This window comes from Clupea harengus, chromosome 9, assembly GCF_900700415.2.
Source record: "Clupea harengus chromosome 9, Ch_v2.0.2, whole genome shotgun sequence".
In the NCBI taxonomy this organism is placed as follows: Eukaryota; Metazoa; Chordata; class Actinopteri; order Clupeiformes; family Clupeidae; genus Clupea; species Clupea harengus.
In genome coordinates, this window is record NC_045160.1 from 2,707,442 (window position 1) to 2,729,941 (window position 22,500).

The following is a 22,500-nucleotide window of genomic DNA, read 5'->3' on the forward strand; positions in this document are numbered from 1 at the left end:
CATCATTTAGGGAGGTTGGGTAGCTCCTTCTCCCCTCTTCTCCAGCTCACACCATCTGAGTTATGGACCTCCTCACTCTCATCCCTCTCTCTCTCTCTCTCTCTCTCTCTCTCTCTCTCTCTCTCCTGTGCGGAGCTTATGAATAACTCAGACAGCTGGGCGAGCCACTCTTGGGGCGAAGCTACTTAGTTTTGAAGGTGCACTTGGTGGGTGATTTAAGCTTTAATCATTTCTGCTTACGCTACTATTTTTCATGTAGTGTGCAGGGCGGAGGCTGGCGGGAGGCTAGTCAAGTGGAAAACATATACGCTGGAGCTTTCAGAGGGGAAGAGGGATTATTCCAAGCTGTGGTTTTATGTGCGAGCATTTGCATGTTCCATGTTGCATGTAAATTTCTGTGTGTTCACGTGTACCATCTCTACCATGCACTCACACACATAAACTTACACACAGATAACCACAAGTGTTCTTTTCCCACTCAACAGATTGTGCTTACAAATACCTTATAGATGTGACCCTGATCTCAGAAAGGATACAAAGTCAACAAAAACACAATTTAACACAGACAAACACACACACACACACACACACAAACACACACACACACACACACACACACACAACAGAGATATGGTTCTCTGCAGGCCACAACCTCCTTAAGCCCCTTACCTTTGACAGATCCCTGAAGTTTCCAGGAAGAGTGAGGTCCAGTTCTTCAGACTCATAGTTAGTGAGGACCCAGGGGAAGACAGGGTACTGGTTCAAGTCATTGTAAGTCCTCCCTACAGAGAGAGGGAGACAGAGAAAGGGAGAGAAAGAGAGAGAAAGAGAGAGATGCTCGCGTGAGAAGAGGAGAGGTAGTAGGAAGATAAAACCAACTGGAACTGGATGAACTTAGGTCACTGTGGTGACACAGCTTGCCGCATGGAAACGTATGATCAAACCCGACACTTCCCTCTTCCTGCGAGGGCAGTGAAAATGATCCAATCACTCAAACATCCAATAAGATAGCTGTGTGCTGGGGTTCGTGTGGCTCTCTGCTCTTCCCTCAAAGGACCATATAAGGTTCATAGGGGCGTGCTATAGCCTCTCTGGAAACCATAATGGACTATTTGTATGTTGTGCTCACGTAATTATAGGAAGATAAATTCAGGCGGAGGTGAAACTGTTGACACTCGATGCTCGCAGCACTTTCTCTCACCGCCGGTCACTCCCTGATTGGACGCCCGGAGCTGACGAGTATCTATGACACTGCCCACATGCGGCAATGCCGAGAGCCAGATGTGGCGGGTTTTTTTTTTTTTTTGCCCTCTCCTCTCCCTCGTTCCATTTTTTTTTTTTCCATTTCTTCTTTTTTTCCTCTATCCAATGCTCTCTTCTTCAGTGGGAATATGGATTTCAGATGGTAAACAGTGTCACTGGAGGCTCAGCCATGAGAAACTACCCGTGAAAACTGTGGGCACATCTCTCTCTCTCTCTCTCTCCCCCCAAAACACAGCAGCCCAAAACACACACACATAAGTCATCTCCTGGCCAACGGCAAACACGTTTTGATTGAGTCCGAAGCTTGCCACTGATGTTAGACCACAGAGCCCCTCTCTCATTCAGATGTGATTGCTCAACAGACACAATTTGTAAATCCCTCTGGATTTCTTAACACCCTAAAAAATACAACTGCTCACAAGCGACTCCCTGAATTTACAGATAATGACTTACTCTGACTCTCCATCTCAGTGCGTTGTCAGGTAAAAAAAAACACAATAATAACAGGAGCAGGCTGGTTTAGTCAGTCACGCAGGGACATTTTGTTTCAGGCAGGACAGACAAACTACATGTTTTAAAAAAGGCAGGGAGGAACTGAGCAGTCAGCCCCCTTCAGCCACAGACATTTACATTTACATTTACATTTAGTCATTTAGCAGACGCTTTTGTCCAAAGCGACGTACAAGGGAGAGAACAGTCAAGCTAAGAGCAATAAAAAAGCATGGTGTAACAATAAATACTACTTTACATGAGAATTAGAAAAAACAACAACCTAGAAAAGAGGAAAAAGAAGTGCAGGAATGTAACTGCTGAAGTGCAAGTTAAGCGCTAGTCAGGTGCCAGTTAGGAGGGGAGGTGCTCTCTGAAGAGTTGGGTCTTCAAAAGCTTCTTGAAGGTAGAGAGGGACGCCCCTGCTCTGGTAGTACTAGGCAGTTCGTTCCACCAACGTGGAACAGACACTCAAGAGGCCGTGACCACGAGGCGCTCGGAGAAAGAGATACAAGAGCAACAATGGGCTCTATTTCATCTTTACTGGCCCATCCATCAGGCGAGAAGCACACACAGCCAGGGTGCAGTTATGGCTGGTATTTCCTGAGGCGTGGGCTCAGGCCCTCGCTGTGAAAGCGGGCCTGCATGGGACCTCCGCTAGGGCATCTCAGTGAGCTTTCTGTTCGCCTCGCGACATCCAAACTACCACTTTGCTCGATTCATTCATTCAGTGGTAACGTTAAATATCAGTGTGGCAGGCGAACATGACTTATATCTGGGATAATTACGATAATTTTGTTCCTTAACCTCAACCGCACATTATCATTATCCGGTTCCTGCCACACCTGTTCTACCGGGAATTTTTGTAATAATCCAACCACTCGAGCCTCTGTGGTTTGGAGTGCTGTGTCGAGCAGGGATCCAGCGGGTTTGAAATGATTCAAAGCAATCGGGGGGACGTCGGTGGAGCTATCGTTTACCTTGACAAAAGAGAGACATTGCTGAGTGACAGCTGACGAGCTGAATTTTGAGTCGTGAGTGCAGGCTCTCCAAGGACCTGTCATAGTGATTGCAGTTACTGAGGACTGGGGCTTTGTGTGTGTGTGTGTGTCAGGAGTGTGTGTTGGGTGGAGGGGGGGGCGTCATTATGCTCCACATCAGCTTATCATGAAATTCACCGTCTTTAGCAGTTTAGCTGCCAGCGCAGTTAAGTGCTCTGTGATTCCTGTTGGGTTTCTACAGCGACAGAAGGGAATGAATAGAGTCCTCTATTAGACGGCTGCACAATGCTGACACTAGGGGAAATAGAGAGATTGGTCCGCTGAAATGTGTGTTTTTACATCACTTGCTTGCTTTGTGTTTTACAGGAATACATAATTACTACAGATTGAATTGATTCAGGTAAACGCCTTTATAAAGCCTTCTGTGCCACTCTCCTGTGACATCATGGGGCAAGTCAGATGAGTAATTATGTCAGTGGGCCTACAACACAAACACTTCAAACCAATAAACACCTATGTGTTTGTGTATACAGTGCATGTTGAAACAGGCGTTTACTGTTGTTGCAGCCATGGAGTGTATTACCATCCATGGATCGCTGTCTAACGGAGCGCCATTTTAATGAAGGAGGATTCTGCGTCATCTTTTAGCACTTCAGGGTGTGATGTGAAAAGCAATCAACTGCAGTGCAACGCCCTTAAATTACCCCAGACCCGTCTAGAACTCATCAGGCACAGGAACCAGGCTTGGAACTGTTACGGACTCAGCTAATGTCTGGATAATGCCTGGGCCTATTCCCTGGAGCGACTCTGTGGATCAAGTACTGGGGGTTTGGGCCTAGTGACACAGTCCACTTCCCTCTCTGTTTATTCCCGGTGAGATTGACGTCGCCCCCCCCCCCCCCCCCTCCTTGGTGGTGTAATCTCAAGCTGAGAGTCACTTCACTTGACTTTTTAATTCAGGGTCCTGTGGCAGACGGGATGTGTGTACGCGGGTCAACCACACAGCCGTCCCTCAGCATTACCGACAGCAGAGAAAAGGACTGGCCTCCTGCAACCTCCTTACAATCACTGCATTAACAGAGGGGTCTTAAGGTAGAATGGGAGTTTAATTACATTGACTGAGAAACACAGGGGTGTGGGGGAAGGGGGGGGGGGAGGACGGAGGGGGGTGTGGGGTGTGTGTGTGTGTGTGTTGAGGTAGCGTAGCGGACAGACCTGACAGCAGTGCGAATGGGGACTGGACGGCGAGAAGGGATGTTAATAACAGTGAAGTAGTGTTTAATTAGAAGAGCACCAGGCCAGCATTAACAAACTCTTTCACCCCCCCTCTCTCTCTCTTTCTCACTCTTTCTCTCTCTCCTTCCTTCCTCTGCTCTGCGCCTGTCTGCCGCACTGACACCCCTGTCAGCTGGGGTCATTACTAGAGGTTCTCTCTTTTTTTTCTTCCTGGCAAATTTCCGCCATGTTCTGTGCACCGCCTCGCATCCAATTAGCTGACAATAATGTATCGAAACTCTCTCTCTCTTTCTCTCTCCCCCTCTCTCTCTCTCTCTCTCTCTCTCTCTCTCTCTCTCTCTCTCTCGCCATGGTGGAGGGGGCTAAATATAAATATGCATGAGCGTGCCTCGGCGGGCTGACGAGCGATGACACCTCTATGAGCGGAATGTCGCGGAAGGAGTTCGCACCCGGCTCCACTAGTCACAGTTCAGATCTGAGACTTTACAACTTAACACACACACACACGTGTGCACACACACACACACACACTCAGCGATATCTCATACACAAATGCGTGTCTACACACACACACACACACACACAGACACACAGGGAGAGACTAATTATCGGGAGGAGTGTTTGGCTCATGGCGTGTGTTACGCGGGGAACATCTGAGCGCCTTGTTGCGAGGAGTTTCTCACAGTTCAAAGGAGCAGAACTTAACAGTGCCTAGAACACCTGCCTACTGGAATCAAAAATGCACAAAGACTGCTTGAGAGAATTCTGCACTATTTTTCTTTTTGTCGCTCAACCAAAAAGAAATTCAAAAGTACAGTGACAGAAAAAAAAACGCAATAGATAAAGCAAATAGTCTGCAGTGATGAGAAATCTTTTTTTTTTTAGTTTGAACTAGTGACTGCAAAGTTGTGCAAGAGTTGAATAAAATACTCTTGAGAGAATGATCCTTGACGACCTCACTAGCGTATGAGCCTCAGGTTATTTTAAATGGGTCAGTTTTTGACTGCTGTAGTCAGACCTTAGAGGGAAAAAAATTGGAAAAAAAATGGATGGAGATACAGAAATCTGTGGGAACCAAAAAATGTACTGTTCAAACACTTACATGCAGTAATAATTAAATACAAAATTTCAACATATTTGTCAGTGAGTGGTGGTAGTTTAGGGGCCGAAGAACCACAATCAACACATCATAAAGACAATGGAATGCTAATTCATCCAATTCTCATGTAGTGATTGCCATTTACTACTGACCAGCGACGGTGTTGAGGAACATCAGGTACTCAAAGTTGGAGATCTCCCTGCGTTGCCAGCGCTGGGTCATATTAGACGACTTGAAGAGCTGCCTCGGAGTGCCTAATGAGATCCGCCTGAGAGAGAGACACACACAGGGAGAGAGAGAGAGAGAGAGAGAGAGAGAGAGAGAGAGAAAGAGAGAGAGAGAGGGGAAAAACACCAATAAAACAGAGCGAATAACCACAGGTCCTTGTTAGCAGCTCTAGGTCAGAGGTCATCTATTTCCCTTGGCTTGGCTCCGCTTGGCTTGGAGCGCTGCGAGTGGACGGGGCGGTCAGGACCACTGCGGTCCAACTGAGAGGGTGTGACTACACGGGAGACTTCAACAGGGACACACAAGAACTAATAGAAGGCAGGAACTGACACTCCAGTGCACGCAAACCCACTTACATCAGGCCTCAGATCAGTCCCAGTCACTAGTGCTAGTGGAGCGAGAACTGGGAACAGGGTGGAATCTTTTAAAACGATGACCACAGTGGTGTGCGTCTGTGTCCTGAACTCGGTTCAACACATATGCTGTTGATAAAGAGAGGAGAGGGAAAGAGGGAGACCTCACAAGGAACGCTTTTCAGAGCCAAAATGGCTGACCCAAGCTAATGGCTAATGGAGAGCTAGTGTCTTTAGTGAGTGTCTGGAGTGCTTGCATGAGGCCTCATCTTAAGAGCCAGAGTGCTACTTCAGGTTCTCACTCGAATGGAAAATCCCCATCCCCATTATGAGTTTACGACGTACTCATTATAGTCCTCTGAAAGGTAAGGGGGTTCTTGATTACATCAGAATTACACCTGGGTTTTTTTTAGGCATGTGTTTCTCTCATTAAGTCCTTCCTAGCCGGTTCTGTTTGTCCCCTCTCTGCCGCCAGTACTCAAGCGAAAGGCAGCCAGCTATAGAGTCCTCTAGAACAGAATTAGGTCAGTTCAGACAGGGTCAATGCCCACTCGCTCCAGTGGCGAGAGCACAGGGAATTAGACTGCCAGGACTACAGACTGGCCTGTCTAACACACACGCAAGAGACCGCTGGAGGCACACACTCAGAATAGCTCTGTAGTGTAAGGAAAGAGAGGGAGCTGCAGGCAAACCCTGGGATCCACAGACATGGTCAGGTTCAAACTGGGCAATGAAAAAAAAAAAAATATATAAAATAAATACCAAAAAAATCTTTATTATTATTATTATTATTATTATTATTATTATTATTTAGTAGTAGTAGTAGTAGTACTAGTAGTATTTGATGCTTTATACATTCTTTACCTTGCCAGTACAATGCCGTTTTTATTTGTATATGCTAAGGTATCTGATTATAATTAGCTATTTTCACTTTATTTTACCTTGCTTGTGGCAGGCCGTAGCTGGTGCCCACACCGACACGGGGTAAACTGTACACCACCTTCTTCACGGTGGCCTGGTCAGGGAAGTTGAACATGACTGATGCTGGAGGCAGAAATAACACCACACGCAAACATCAACAAATCAGCACGCGCTCGGCAGCGACACATCTGACTTTAGTCAACACTCAACACACTTGCTTCTTTTTCCTCAGGTGAAATGTGATTAACAAAATCAACAAATGAAAGCAACCAAAACAGGACATGTTCCACTTGAAATTCACTTTCAAGTTGTGACTAGTTTCATGTTGTTGTCTTATCTGCTGTACTATACATTGCATGATTAGAAGTAGAAGTATTAAAAAGCTGTTGTTTCTTGTTTGCTATAGTGCATGTCCTCTTTCGCTTCTTACTTCTGTTAGCCATGAAAACCTCCATGGCGGTGTTCTGGAGCAGGTAGCGCCTGGAGAACACGGCGCGGATCTCGCTGAACATCCATTTGCCGTGCAGCCCCTCTGAGTAGGCCAGCACCTGCAGAGATGAGAGGTGAAAGGAGGGAGATAGACAGACAGAGAGAGAGAGAGAGAGAGAGAGAGAGAGAGAGAGAGAGAGGGAGAGGGAGAGAAAGAAAGAGAGAAAAAAAACCCCATTCGATTCAAGGTGCTTCTGGACAGGGGGAGATATTGTCAGGGCGGAGGGTGCTGGGATGGAGCGGAGAGGGATCATTAGCCAGCGCTCATGTTTGACAGGGCCTCTTCGCAGCTTGTGGACTCATCATCAGCACCTTCTCTTGGTGGACTGCCTGGCCATGGCTAGCGGCTAGCGGTGGCGGCGGAGGCGGAGGCGGCTCTGCTCACCTCCTCCCCGCGGCTCTGACACCTCAGTTATTTCCTCTGGCCAGTGGGCCGGATCATTCAGCAGGGTGTTAGGAGAGCAGCACCCATCGGGAGGAGCAGACAGGCACGAGTTATCAATACCCCCACAGAGAGCTCGAGACAGAGGGATCGTTAGAGGGAGCAGCCACACACACGTGTATATACACCAACACACACACACACACACTGACAACCACATGCACACACACACACACACACACACACACACACACACACACACACACACACACACACACACACACACACACACACAGACAGACAGCCACATTCACACACACACACACACACACGCACGCACGCACACACACACACACACACACACACACACACACACACACACACACACACACACACACATCTAAGAGAGCCCAGGGCCTTACAGCAAGATCAAGAGATGCTCTCTGAAAGGTGAGAAAGATCCCCTCCTCCCTCCTTTACTTGTCCATCTTCTCTCCTTTTCTCCTCCCCAGTCTCTCCTTCTCCATGCCAACGGAGTACTGAGCTTACACCGCAGTCATAATGAGAGACCTCCAGAAACAGACCAACTGGTTGATGGTTGAATGTGCGTATGACACCATGTATTGTATGTGTTTGTGTGTGTGTGTGTGTGTGTGTGTATGTGTGTGTGTGAATAAATGTTTGTCTCAGCAACTGTTTGTCCATGTGTTTGTGTGCATGCTTGTGTGCATGATTACATGTACTGTATCTTTGAAAACGTCTGTAAGAGAACGTGTCTGTCACGCATACTATATGTGTGTGTGTGTGTGTGTGTCTGTGTGTGTGTGTGTGTGGTGTGTGTGTGCAGATGTGAGTGCTTGGATGTGAATGTGCATATGTTTACATAAGGGAGAAAGGGAGACGGTGTGTGTGTGTGTGTGTGTGTGTGTGTGTGTGTGTGTGTGCCTGAGCTCAGCCGCTGAGAGTGAGCCATCTCGCTGAGGCAGAGGTCAGGCCCCATGCTAATAGCCGGTTTTCTACAGAGGTGACAGGAGAGCCTGGGATCGCCTTTAATTTCTCCCTGGAATACCTTTCCCTCTTCCTCTGCCTCTCTTCCCTCACTCCTTCCACCCCTCTCTTCCTCTCCCTCTCCCTCTTCCCTCTTCCCTGCGCCTCCTCTCGACCTCAGCCGCTACATCAAAGCCTCAGGGGCTCAATTAAAACTGGATTACTCCAGTGCACGCTCTCTCCCTGACACATGGTGGCATCTCTCGCACCACTCGCCCCCTCCTCTCCTCACCGCACCTCCACGATACACACATGCAAGCGCACACACACACACACGCAAGCACACAACACACACAATCTCTCTCTCACACACACACACACACACACACACACACACACACACACACACACACACACAGACACACAATCTCTCTCTCTCACACACACACACACAATCTCACACACACACAATCACACACAGCCGCCCACCCTTGCTCAAACAGTTGTCATAGAGACGAGAGAGGAGAGGAGTGAAGAGAGGAGAGGGGAGGAGAAGAGAGGAGGAGAGGGCCCTGCGGAGCTGAGAGGAGAGGAAGGGAGGAGCAGAGGGAAAGCTCAGTCTGGCTCTCTCTTTATTGTCTTTCCTCTCCCTCTTTTTCTTCCTGAAACATCTTTCACGCTCAAACGCTGGTTCTCTCTCGACCACACTATTTACTTCCTCTCCTTCCCACCTCCCATTCAAAACTCAATACTACGACTACTACTGATTCTATTAATAATAATAATAATAATAATAATAATAATGATAATAATAATGATAAGAATGAAAGAAATAAAAAAAATGAAGGACCTGATTAAATTTAACATGAAGCTAGAATAACAAAAAAAACGGAAAATCTCTGTGTCTCCCTCAGCTGGAGGGTGTTAGAGCAGAGGGCTGCTGGAAGATGAAGGGCCAGAGCTGCCTGCATTTGATGCATGGGGGTAGACAGAGCGATGACAACACAGCACGCTAACAGCAAACAAGCAGTCCAGCAACACTTTTCACGGGGAGCTAGCCAGCCCCCCCTCAGCCTCCCCCCACAACCCCCCCGACGCCTTTTGAAGTTCATGCTACCGCAAAGGGGGATGCAGGGGTGGGGGGGGGGGTGGGTGGGTTGCTGGGTGTGGAGGAGGGAGTTAGATAACCCAAAAGGCCCCCCTACCCTCATTAGGTCCCATTAGTTGGACATTGTGAAGACAGGCGATCATAAGTCTGAGAAAAACGCCTCAAACAAAACCCACTACGGTACAGTGTAACACCCGGCATGGTTATAAACCAACTACTCTCCATGCTGGTCATAAAACACACACACTGAAGGAATAATTCAATAATTCATGCCTTTTCTGCTACTGCTGTCCACCGGCAATCTAATCTGATCACAATGGATACCCAGGGCAGATACACACTGAGGATACTGTCTGTATGATTGTGCTGTTATGTGTTGTGAGAACACCATGTTGGTCTTGCAGGATTGCCTGAAAGTGGAGACTGGAGCTTACTGAGTTACTGATACATTCAAAGCCAAGGTCGCTGATCTTCCTTCAGTATATAAATAACAACAACAACAACGAGCGTTATAAATACACACGTGTCAGCATGATACGGATGATATACAGTATCAGTCTGATAGTGCCGACATGCTTGAACAGTCTGTTGTTTCCACTTTCACTTGGTTTAAAGGTGTAGTTTATGGATTGAGAATATGTACACCAGATGATAGTGCCGACATGCTTGAACAGTCTGTTGTTTCCACTTTCACTTGGTTTAAAGGTGTAGTTTATGGATTGAGAATATCTACACCAGATGATAGTGCCGACATGCTTGAACAGTCTGTTGTTTCCACTTTCACTTGGTTTAAAGGTGTAGTTTATGGATTGAGAATATCTACACCAGATGATAGTGCCGACATGCTTGAACAGTCTGTTGTTTCCACTTTCACTTGGTTTAAAGGTGTAGTTTATGGATTGAGAACACCTACACCGGCTACCGAGGACCAGTGTCATAGTCGACACAACAGTGTAATTGGTGTGAGAGAATTCACATGCTGTCAGTCACTGCTGACGCTATCAGTGTCACATCTATGCTTCATGTCAAGGTGTTAACGTCAGACATTTTACAAGCAGAAGTGAGAGGGAAAAAAACTGTTTTGTTTGAATTTGTCAGACACTAAAATACACTTAAATATTACGCTATGAGGAAAATTTACTATCCATCCTCATCCTCCTTGACCTGAGTGCGGCCTTCGACACAATCTCCCACACCATCCTCCTCAACAGATTATCCTCCATCGGCATCACTGGCATCCCCCTTGACTGGTTCCACTCCTATCTCTCAGACCGCACTCAGTTCATCCAACTCAAATCCTTCCGTTCCCAACCGTCCCCTGTCTCCTCTGGTGTCCCCCAGGGCTCTGTCCTGGGTCCCCTCCTTTTCATTACTTACCTCCTTCCCCTTGGCCTTATTTTCCGTAAATTCAATATTCTTTTTCATTGCTACGCGGATGACACCCAGCTCTACCTCTCCACCAAGCCCAACTCCATTCTTCCTCCCTCATCCTTGACAGATTGCCTTTCTGCACTTCATACCTGGTTCACCTCAAACTTCCTCAAACTTAACAGTGATGAAACCGAAATCCTTTTAGTCGGTACTAAATCCACTCTACTCAAAGTTGACAGTTTTTCCCTCTCAATTGACAGCTCCATAGTTTCCCCCTCCCCCCAGGTAAAGAGTCTGGGTGTCATCGTCGACGGCTCACTCTCCTTCAAATCTCATATCAACATCTCCACCCGCACCGCCTACTTCCATCTCCGTAACATAAATCGCCTCCGTCCCTCCCTCACCCCCCACACCACCTCTATTCTTGTACATAGCCTTGTCACCTCCCGTATCGACTACTGTAATTCTCTCCTCTTTGGTCTCCCCCAGAATCCCTCCATAAGCTCCAACTGGTCCAGAACTCAGCTGCCCGTATCATCTCCCTCACCCCCTCTTTCCACCACATCACCCCCATCCTACAGCAACTCCACTGGCTTCCAATTCACTTCCGTATCAACTTTAAATTCTTCTTCATACTTTTAAAGCCATCCACAACCTTGCCCTCCTTACCTGTCTGACCTCCTTCACACTGCCACTGCCACCTCCACCCGCTCCCTCAGATCCTCCTCTTCTATCCACCTAACTGTCCCCTCTGCCCGGCTTACCACCATGGGGAGCAGAGCTTTCAGCCGCTCTGCTCCCAAACTCTGGAACTCACTCCCACCTGACATCCGAAACATTGACTCCTTCCCTCAGTTCAAATCCTCTCTCAAAACCCACCTTTTCAGGATTGCATTCTCACTGTAGTTGCCATGCTGTTTTTACTTGCACTTTTAATTTTAATTGTTTTGTTATTTGTTTGCTCCTGTTTTAAATTGTAAAGCGTCCTTGAGTGACATGAAAGGCGCTGTGAAATAAAATGTATTATTATTATTATTATTATTAAATATATTCAGAGGAAAAGGAGGAAGGACACAATTCAAAAAGTCCTATCCATTGTCTGCTGAAACACAATGCACGAGGGCAATATGTGTGAGTCTGTTTGCCCTCTTGCTCCCCGCCACCCCTTCAAAGTGAGTGTGTGTGCATCACTCTCGCTGTGACAAAGTGCAGGCCAAAGGGCTCCCAGGCAACAAAAGAGACAAGGCCAGGCCAGGAAAGGAAGAGGAGAAAAAAAGAGAGAGAGACAAGAAAAAAAAACACCAAAGCTTGGGGTTAAAACACACGCACACGCACACACACACACACACACACACACACACACACACACAACCCCAAGAAGCAAGCAGAGGCCCCTGTAGACTTCTGGGCTCGTTTTGACAAAGCACAGCCCTCATTTTTTTCCTGCTCTTTCTCTCTATACCTCTCTCTCTCTCTCTCTCTCTCTCTCTCTCTTTCTTTCCCTCTCTCTCTCTCTCTCCCTTTTTTGTCAGTGTGGCCCAGCTGTAAAAAATGCCATTTAATGAACCTGTCTGCTGAGCCTGTCCTCCTGCCTGTCAGCGGTGTCAGGCGGTGACGAGCGACGGGGACGGCCGCCTCCAGTCCCAGACAGGCCTGCCAGCTGGAGGCTTCGGCCCCAATCTAATCACACCAGCAGCCCAACCCAGCCTGCAGGAGCAGCTGCCTCCCTCCCTGCCTGCCCGCCTGCCTGCCTGCCTGCCTGCCTGTGGTCTGTCAGACAGGGAGGGGGGGGCAGAGGAGGAGAGGAGGAGAGGAAGAGGGATAGAAGAGAAGAGAGAAAGGAATGGGAGAGGAATCAGGGAAGAGGAGAGGAGAGGAGGAGAACAGTGGAGAGTAGATGAGAGGAGGGGAGGAGAGGAGTGGAGAGATAAGAAGAGGGGATAGGGGAGAGTGAAGGAGAGGAGTGGAGAGATGAGAAGAGGGGATAGGGGAGAGTGAAGGAGAGGAGTGGAGAGATGAGAAGAGGGGATAGGGGAGAGTGAAGGAGAGGAGTGGAGAGATGAGAAGAGGGGATAGGGGAGAGTGAAGGAGAGGAGAAGAGAGGAGATGAGTGGAGAATAGAGGAGAAAATGAGAGAGGAAGCGAGGAGAGGAGAGAGAGAGAGAGAAAGAGAAAGGAGGAGAGTCTAGAGAGGTGGTAAAAATGAGAAGGAGAGAAAAGAAGAGAAAGGAAGAACAGAGAGAAAAGAGAAAAGAGAAAAGAGAAAGGAGCTGCCAGCTGGAAAGCTACTAAGGGGAGGGAGCAGGTGAGGGAACATGGATCCCTTCTCCTCTCTGTTTAATATATGCACCTCGTGTTATTTCAATACACACATAAACACGCCAATACACACACACACATGCGCGCGCGCACACGAACACACACACACAAACACGCCTACACACACACACACACATGCGCGCGCACACACACAAACACACACACACACACATAAACACGCCTACACACACACACACATGCGCGCACGCACCCAAACACACACACACACACACACACACACACACACATAAACACGCTTACACACACACACACACATGCGCGCGCACACACACGAACATGCACACATGAACGCGGACACTTTTAGTGTGAAGCTGCTCTATATATGACCCCAATTGTCATCCCTTACTGAACCCCACCTAACTTAATTCCATCTTCTTATATGATCCCTGTACATCTCCCTCTTGTCACCAGTCTGTCTCTATCCCTCGCTCTCTCTCTCTCTCTCTCTCCCTCCCTCTATCTTGCAGACCTCACTCTAACAGGGCTCAGGTGATGGAGTGTGTTGTGCATGTAGGGTGTGAGACGGAGATAATATTTTGACAGATGTGATGAGACCAGTCAAAGCAGTCCCAGTCACACCGGTGTTTAGACTTCACCTTCAACACACACACACACACACACACACACACACACACACACACACACACACACACACACTTCATTACCGCAACTCTTCGGGCTTTCAAGCACAATAGGTGGGGAGGTGTCGAAGGGGTGACTGTAAGAAATGAGCCCTCAACATAAAGCATGAAAACAGATTCAAAGATCTTTCATCTGGCGTTTCAAAGGCACGTTCCCTTCTGCGCCCTCCGAAACCCCAGACTGCTTGAGGGCTTATGACAGGGGGTAAATACATCTGAAAGACCTGACACTCATATGCACACACACACACTCACACACATACATCCCAGCAATCATGTGCACACACACTCACACGCACACACACACACACACACACACCCACACCCACACCCACACACGCACACTCACACAAAGGCACAGAGACACAGTACTTGACATGAAGTCATCCCTTTCTATGTCAACTGATAAAAACACACACACACTCACACACACGCTCACACACGCTCACACACACACACACACACACAAAGAAATAAGTGCAATCCCTCTCCATGTCAAATTTGTGCTGATATGTGGCAATGAAAGTGTGCGTGGCGGCCCCAAGCCAGCATGACTGATATATTTATACGTGAGTGCTGGGAGCAGTGACAACTTGCTATCATAGCACCTCTGCCAAGTGCTCCCTTCAGATTTGTCTAATAGGCTTCCGATGAAAACCCCTCGCATCTGCAGAAAGAAAGGCAGCCGGAGTGAGTCTAGAGAGAGAGAGAGAGAGAGAGGGATGGAGAGAGGGAGAGAGAAGACGGGGTAGCCACACTCGTCTGGTTTGAACATTGTGACCACCTTGGCGACAGGAGATGGGGTGAGGGATGTTGACTCGTTCAGTGGCGCAGACTGGCGCACCTATGCCATGGCCACGCTGCACCACCAAAAGTGATGTTGGTCTCTACCTAAGTCAAAGCTACAAAACCGTCCCTTTTTAACACACTTGTGTCACTCTACACTACTTTGTGTGTGTGTGTGTGTGTGTGTGTGTGTGTGTGTGTGTGTGTGTGTGTGTGTGTATGTGTGAATGTGTATGCCCTGTGTGTGTCTGTGGCCTGACTATGACATGAAGCATCACGGTGTAAGGTCTACAGGGTTGACTGCTGACACAGTGAGACATGTGCATGGGAGTGTGTGTGTGTGTGTGTGTGTGTGTGTGTGTGTGTGTGTGTGTGTGTGTGTGTGTGTGTGTGTGTGTGTGTGTGTGTGTGTGTGTGTGTGTGTGTGTGTGTGTGTGTGTGCGTGCGTATAAGAGAGAGAGAGAGAGAGAGCAAGGGCAGACCCCTATTCCACACGACAATCTTTTACTGAGGGTGACATGTGAACAGGTGGGGGGTACAACACACACACCCACACACACACACACATACACTCAATGTTTACGACACAGCTCTGCAGGTTTCACCCCACAACCCTCCTGTAGCTATGAAAGCTTGCTCAGCCCTACAGTGGCAAGTGACAAGGTGCGACAACAGCACTCTCCTCTCCTCTTCACCCTGTGTTCACTGCCCCTGTCACGAATCCCCTCCCTCTCTCTCCCTCTCTCTCTCTCTCTCTTTTTCATTCCGACACGCCAGACAAGGTAAACGTCTGGTTGGCGACCCCGCTCACTGCTCACAAGAGAAGCGTTGTCGCTGTTTTTTTCTTTTTTTTTGTCGTCCTTTATCTAGCGCGAGCATATGTCGAGTCGTTTGTTAAAAATAAAAGTCAGGTATGCAATGCAAGAGCACAGCATCTGAGGTCTAGAGAGGGCTGCAGGGACACCGTGTGCAAAGTGCAGAGAACAAAAACAGCCAAACTACCGTAAACCTGCAGGCATAAAATGACATTATCTAGCTGACACTTCATGGAAAGTAACTGGTTTGGCTGCACATACTTGGGGTATGATTTTAATGAAAATGAGGGACCTGAAGGTTGGAAACTATGCTCTTTAAATATGGGAGTACAGGAAACCTGTCTTTTATATCCCCTTTAACCTTCCACTGTGTCTTCCATCTGTTTGCACCATGAGCAGGATGTCCACCCCCTCATTCCTAATTTTGTATGATTTCCACCTCCACAATGAGAAGGGAAATCTGCAAAACGGGGGCATTTGTGTACGTCATCGTGTTTATCGTTCTTATTCCCCCAACCATCTTAGCCTTACAAATACCAAAGGGTCTAGGGGCTCTACTCCACCTGATCTTTACGGTCAAATAGCGTGTATGGCACAAAAGGGCCAGGAGAGGAAGGGAAATATCATAAAATATCACATTACCCAATATTACCAGAGAAAGAAGGAGAGAACCCCTCCTCTCCTTTTCCATCCTTTTCCCATGACTCCTCTAATATCAAGTGAAAGTGGCAGCATCTCGTATCCCTGCTCCATAACCAGTGCAGGTGCCGTGAGAGAGAAAGAGAGTGGGAGAGAAGAAAGAAAGAAAGAAAGAGGTAAAAAAATAGAGGGAGTGAATAAAGCCAGGAGTGGATGGATGCAGATTTGCATAATCAGTGTCACTATACATTTGGGCTGGCTGGCAGACTGTGGCGAGGGAGGGGAGGGGGGGGGGGGGGTGACACACACACACACACACACACACACACACACACACACACACACACACAAATACACACACACACAAAGTCCCATCTGAAGGCAAGCCTAGCCCCAGCATGCAGGGGGGGGATGAGTATGCATTATACACGCCCCGCAGATCACTGCCTCAAATGTCCGGCCGAGTTTGTCAATAACGTTTACATCGCCGGGGTGCATTTCATGCATGTTACCAGGAGGTGTGTGTGTGGGGGGGGGGGGGGGGGTTGTGAGTGGTATGCCACGCACACAGATGGGGGCCTGTACCAGTTTAAAGCTCCAGTCTGTGAGGGGTTTTGGGGATGAGAGGATGAGGATGGGAGGGTTGGTGGGATTTATATGACACCGGGAGAAAAGACACTGAAACGCCTCAGACTGGAACCGATGCTCGGAAGTGAAATGTCTGTCGAGGGAGCGGTGGCCTATGCAGGAGATGAGATGCTGTGAATGTCAAAGGGACTTTTCTTTTTTTTCTGCCATGGAGCGTCACCCCACCCCACCCCACCCTGCCCAAACAGGATCAGTTCTTTTAACTTTGAGTTTTATTTTTTAAGCTTTTTATGATCGGTCATCTCCAATTGCCTTTATGCTCATTTAGACACCGAGTTTAACCCACACAACACACACATACACACAACACAACAAACACACACACACACACACACACACACACACACAGAGTCTACACACTCATCAATCTGGATAAATAGCTTCAGAGGAGCCTTCAGTGTTAAGGAGCTTGGGGAGAGGCCCACACAGTGGCGGCGCTGCGGATGCTTTTAAGGAAAGCTCCCCTAATGGGCCTTCTTCGGGGACTCGTCATCCGCGAGATGACGGAAATCTCCAGCAGCCTCCCCAAGCTGCCATGGACAGAGAGATGGAAAGACAGAGGGAGACAGAGAAAGAGAGAGAGAGAGAGAGAGAGAGAGAGAGAGAGAGAGAGAGAGAGAGATAGAGGGAGAGAGAGAGAGAGGGCTGATCGCCTCTAAGCCCACTATTCTGCATTCGAGACTGGTGCTGAGGATGGAGGGGGTTGAAGAAGAGCATGAGGATAGAGAAGATGAGAGGATGGAGAAAGAGTGGGATGGAGAGGTTGGCTGACACGGAGAGAGAGAGAGAGAGAGAGAGAGAGAGAGAGAGAGCACTGAAGGGCCGGGCAGCATGAAGAGGTGGCAGCTTGGCACAGGAAGCCACAGCAGGAGTGGGAGAATGAGAAGAAGAGGGAACAAAGAAAGAGAAAGAGAGAGTGATGCCGACACTACAACAGAGAAAGGGGAAAAGAGAGGAGCGCAAAAACGACAGACAGATAGAAAGCGAAGGAGAGAAAGAGCGATAGAGAGAGAGAGAGAGATAACACAAGCTGTTTGTGTAGAGGACCCTGATTAGCAATGAGCGCCCGGCTCGTCCTCAATTAATCTTGTCTCTCCATCTTTGCTGCCCTCCTTCTCCTCCTCCCTCCTCCTCCTCTCCTCCTCCGTGCCAAGGTAGCGGTAGCGACGCCATCCATTATCCCCCTAACCCCTGCTATTCACTCCCCAATCGCTTAATGATATGTTACACGTTTGTCCACCCTGGTATAATTCTTCCTGTCACTGCCACTTTATCATCCGGAAAACACCCGGACCCTCTTTCCCCCCTTCCATCCATCCCTCTCTCCTCTCCTCCAGCAGATGGCTTTTTGAGGATTATCACGTGTGACACCTTCAGGGAAGCTTCCGGACTGTTCGGCAAAAGTGTGTGTTTTTTATTACTCGTTGTTGAGTGGAATTAGCAAAACATATCTGTCCTACATGCCTACCCTTGACAGGAGGTGTAGCTGAAATGAGGGATGGAAGTGGGGAGAAATGAAAGTAAAGAAAGAAGAGGTAAATCAGGTTATTCCCTGGAAACAGAATTTGCACTTGTAAATTTATGCTAATGTGGGCCTTTTGTCAACGCTAACCCCTGGGATTTTATGAGAAGCATTGGGGGGGGGGTTCCTCGAGAGAGACAGGCAGAAAGACAGACAGAAAGCGAGGGATAGAGGGATGATAATCTGGGTGTTGAGCGCGGTAGATAATTTGTGCCTGATCCCCTTGTAATTATATAGTTTAAATCTTTTTATGCCGTGCTAATCCGGCGCGGAGCGGAAACCGCTGCTCACTTGGGTGGGAGCACTACCACGTCAGCCGAGTCTCACGCCAAACCTGTCAACATATCCCACACCCCCTCAACCCCCCCCCCACCCTGCTCCGCCCACTTGTTCGCGATCCCGTCTTAGGTGGGTGGAGAGAGAGCCGCATTGATGTAATTACTTTGACTTTATTTATGATACAGTGCGCGGCCTTCCATATCGCACCACCCCACACAGGGGATTTAAGGAGGAAAAAGAAGGCTGACGAGAAGGCAGAGAGAGAGAGAGAGAGAGAGAGAGAGAGAGAGAGAGAGAGAGAGAGAGAGAGAGAGTTAGGAAAGACTGCATACGTTTTGAAAAGGTATGAGTGTAAAGTAAATAGAGTTTTTGGTTTGGTGTGACTTTTTCCTTCCTGTACAGAAACAAACGGACGGATGAGCTGCGTGAGGGGGAGGGGGACAGAGAGAAAGAAGAAGAGAGACGCCAGAAAAGGCGGAAGGGAGAGTGTGTGTGAGAGGGAAAACAGAAAAGATAAACTACAGATAAAATCAAAAAGAAAATAGAGTGACAAGACCCAATACTATGGAAATATGGACAAGAGGAATGGAGGAATGGATGGAGAGCAAGGTTGAGAGTTTTTTCCCCTCTCCCTCCATCTTTCTCCTCCTTCGCCTGCGGCTCGGCTGTCTGCTGTCCAGAGGGACTGCGGGCCATCTTGCAGGCCTGCCAGCACTGACAGTCAGTGACAAGGCGCTCGCAGAGCCCTAATTTGACTAATTACACTGGATTACAGCATATTAATGCAGCCTGTTTTCTCCAGGGCTGCTGACCTCGCCACGCTAGCTCCCTACCTCCCTCCCTCCCTCTCTCCCTCACGTCCTCTCCTTCTCTTTCTCCTCTCCCCTCCTCTCCTCTCCTCCACCCCTTCTGTCGTTTTTGGTAGAGGAGAGGAGAGAGAAAGAGAGAGGAGATCTTTGGCATTCCCCTCAATGATGAAAATAGAAGTTGCTACACGCACACCCCTAACCTCTCCCCCCCACCCCACCCTGTCTTTGTCTGGGCTGATCAGTGGATGTGTGTATCACAGCGAGGCCCCAGCGCCTGCCTACGACACGCCGTCTCCTGCAAACCCCTCCAGGCTTCTCCCTGACACCTCCGCTGGGGATTCTCTGATAACACACACACAAAAAAAAGGTCTCCTTCGCCCTCTGTCTTTCTGTCTTTATCCCTCTCTTCCCCCCCCCCTTTTCCCTCCTTCTTCCTCTCTTTCTCTCTCCCTCTCTCCTTCGCTCTCTCTCTCATGTGAATGAAACTCAAGCATGTTCAGCTACAACTCTGTGTCCTGGGCCTTCTAAGTGATTTATGTCTCATGTGTATATTTTGTCTCTGATGCTCGTATCTTAACACAACTTTTTCTCTCTCTCTCTCTCTCTCTCTCTCTCTCTCTCTCTCCTCTCTGCTTTTCAGATTGGCTGAAATATTGTCCTGAAAGACGATCTTGATTAATGAAGTTTGTGCTGATGGGTCATGTAACAATGACAGCTCCAGTTTTGTTTTTCCTGGGAAGATGTCTTTATTTGCCTCTGTTTTTGACAGCGTCCACCTTCGACATAGGGTCTAACATTTCTGTGGTGCGAAAGCACTATACAAACAGTATAGTAAACAGTAAGTAAATACATCTGTGCACAAAGACACAGTACATCTAAACTACATTGAACAGGCCGGAGAACCTAAAATATTTTGGTAACCATATATATATATTTTATATTTCTTTTGAGTGTAAATGTATTAAAAGTTTGTTTGTGTTTTCTGGAGCTATGTAAGTTTTTAATCATGAAAAATCGAATATATTCCAAACAGGTGTTCATATCAGTTTGCATTAAATTGCCAATATATCAAAGGAGCGCTTCCAGCGATTTGACTCCAGAAGGTTCAGCACCTGATTGTCAATCATTTTCATCTCACTTTGATTATCAAAATTCAAATTAATGTGGGACCTGTTCACACGGCCTCTGATTAACACCCATACACACACACACACACACACACAAAACACACAGCCTCCACTTATCATTCAAGCTCCATTCATTGGCGTGCACCACTTTAAGAGTGCTTACCGCCGACATTGAGAGGAATCCAACTGGAATATTTTCCGTTGCACAAAGAGGCTCTCACACAGGAAATGAGGCATGGGATCGCTGTGCTTTAAAATGCCCGCTCCTGCCTCCATTATCCCGTACCACCCCTAGCTCCAGTAACCAACTGTGCAGTTCATATGATGCTCCAATGGTAGCACAGAGCTAACAGCTAGCAGTTTTAGCTTTCTTCTCCTGTTTGTTTTTAAAGCAAGTTTTATGATGGGAGAATGACAAAGAGGCTTACAGGGGATGCTGCTATGTGAAGTATTTTGCTATCTATGAAAAAGAGATAGAGAGAGAGAGAGAGAGAGATAGACGAAAAAGTTCCAGAAGCTGAGGGGTGTTTGTGGAGGCTGGGTTGACGGATGAAAGCCTATAGGCTGCGGCGACGTGCTTCCAGGGATGGGGCCGTCCACATTGTACAGAAGTCACATCAAATTAATGCTGAGGGCCATTTGCAAGCTTTCTTCTTGCGAGCTTTTCAGAACGGATTAAGCTATGAAAACTCTGAAATTACTAAAGCACCTATTAAGCCCCCCGCTCAGCCCTTTCTTCTCCCCCTCTCCCTCTGAAAGCTTTTGAATGCGACGGGGCACACAATCAATTTGGAGTAAAAGATGCGGGGTGTGGGTGGGGTGGGGGGGGAGTGAATGAGGAAAGAAAAAAAGATGAGTCATTGTTTGCACGCCTGATGAAACACAATGTCAGAGATGAAGAAATAAACTTAAAAACACATGAAAACTAGCACTGCTCTACTGACAAGACAAACTATTCTACCTTTCGAGATTTTTTTTCCATGTAACTGTTCATTTGCACACACAAACGTGCGTACATACACACATTAACACATGCAAACACACTACATTAACATCATTTTTTTTCTCCACCAGATTAGGTAGAGCTTCAGTAGCTGAGCTTTCACTAAATGGGTCCAAATCCCCCTTTTTCCCCTCTTTGCACCTAGGGGGAGTTCTGCATTGTTGGGAGTTAATATTATTATTATTCATATGATAGCTCCGCTCTGGCCATTGTGCTGCTGGGATCCCTGCTGGGTTCCCTCTTAACAGGATTGAAGAGGGGCCGAGGGGAGGCACTTGAGAAGCAGGTCGTGTGGAGTTAAATGCCTGTCACACACTCGTGAGAAACACCCCTGGACACCCCAGACGTGCACTACACACCCCATACTCACATGCAAAATAAACTACAATAAAAGACAATACATTATAAATTATGAGTAGTGAAATACCTAAAGAAAATGCCAGTTAGAACCCTTTGGTTTGTGCGAGGCAGAACCCTTGAGGTTCCACTCAGAACCGCCTGATGGAAGCTATCAAACTCAGTACGTGTCCAAGCTGTGCAGAAAGCCCTCGACAACGAAAGCCCTTTCAAGATATTTTTTGAATGGGTTCTAAGTGATCTGAGAAGCCATAAATAACACGATCTCATAAAACAGCAACACATTAAAAAGACAGAAATCACAATACGCCAGACAAGGAGGCAGGGCGAGAGCGAGTTCAGCCTCATTCCCAAGAATCTAACAAATTACGTGTTTTATGAGACAAAAATGGATGGAGGTAATTATACTAATGGTTAATGAAGGACCTGTTCAGATGGAGATGGAGTCGAGGGAAGGAGAGAAAAAAAGAGGGAAAAAAAGAGAGTCACAATATAGGGGGTGGAGGAGGATGAAGTGTGTGGAAAATAATAAGCTCTCTGGGGGCATCTGCCTATTAAAACTGATAACCGCAGTACAGCAGGTAAAAGAAGAGAGAGGGAAGGAGGG

At 47.7% G+C, this 22,500-nt stretch overlaps 1 protein-coding gene across 1 annotated transcript in view; it reads right to left on the bottom strand.

The window, feature by feature from the left end:
- The window catches only part of LOC105909260 (neurobeachin-like), a 279,483-nt gene that overhangs the window by 44,250 nt on the left and 212,733 nt on the right, over window positions 1-22,500 (bottom strand). Inside the window, 4 exon segments of the mRNA XM_031573056.2 lie at window positions 670-782; window positions 5,241-5,356; window positions 6,611-6,713; window positions 7,021-7,138. Coding sequence (XP_031428916.2) covers window positions 670-782; window positions 5,241-5,356; window positions 6,611-6,713; window positions 7,021-7,138 — 450 coding nt within the window.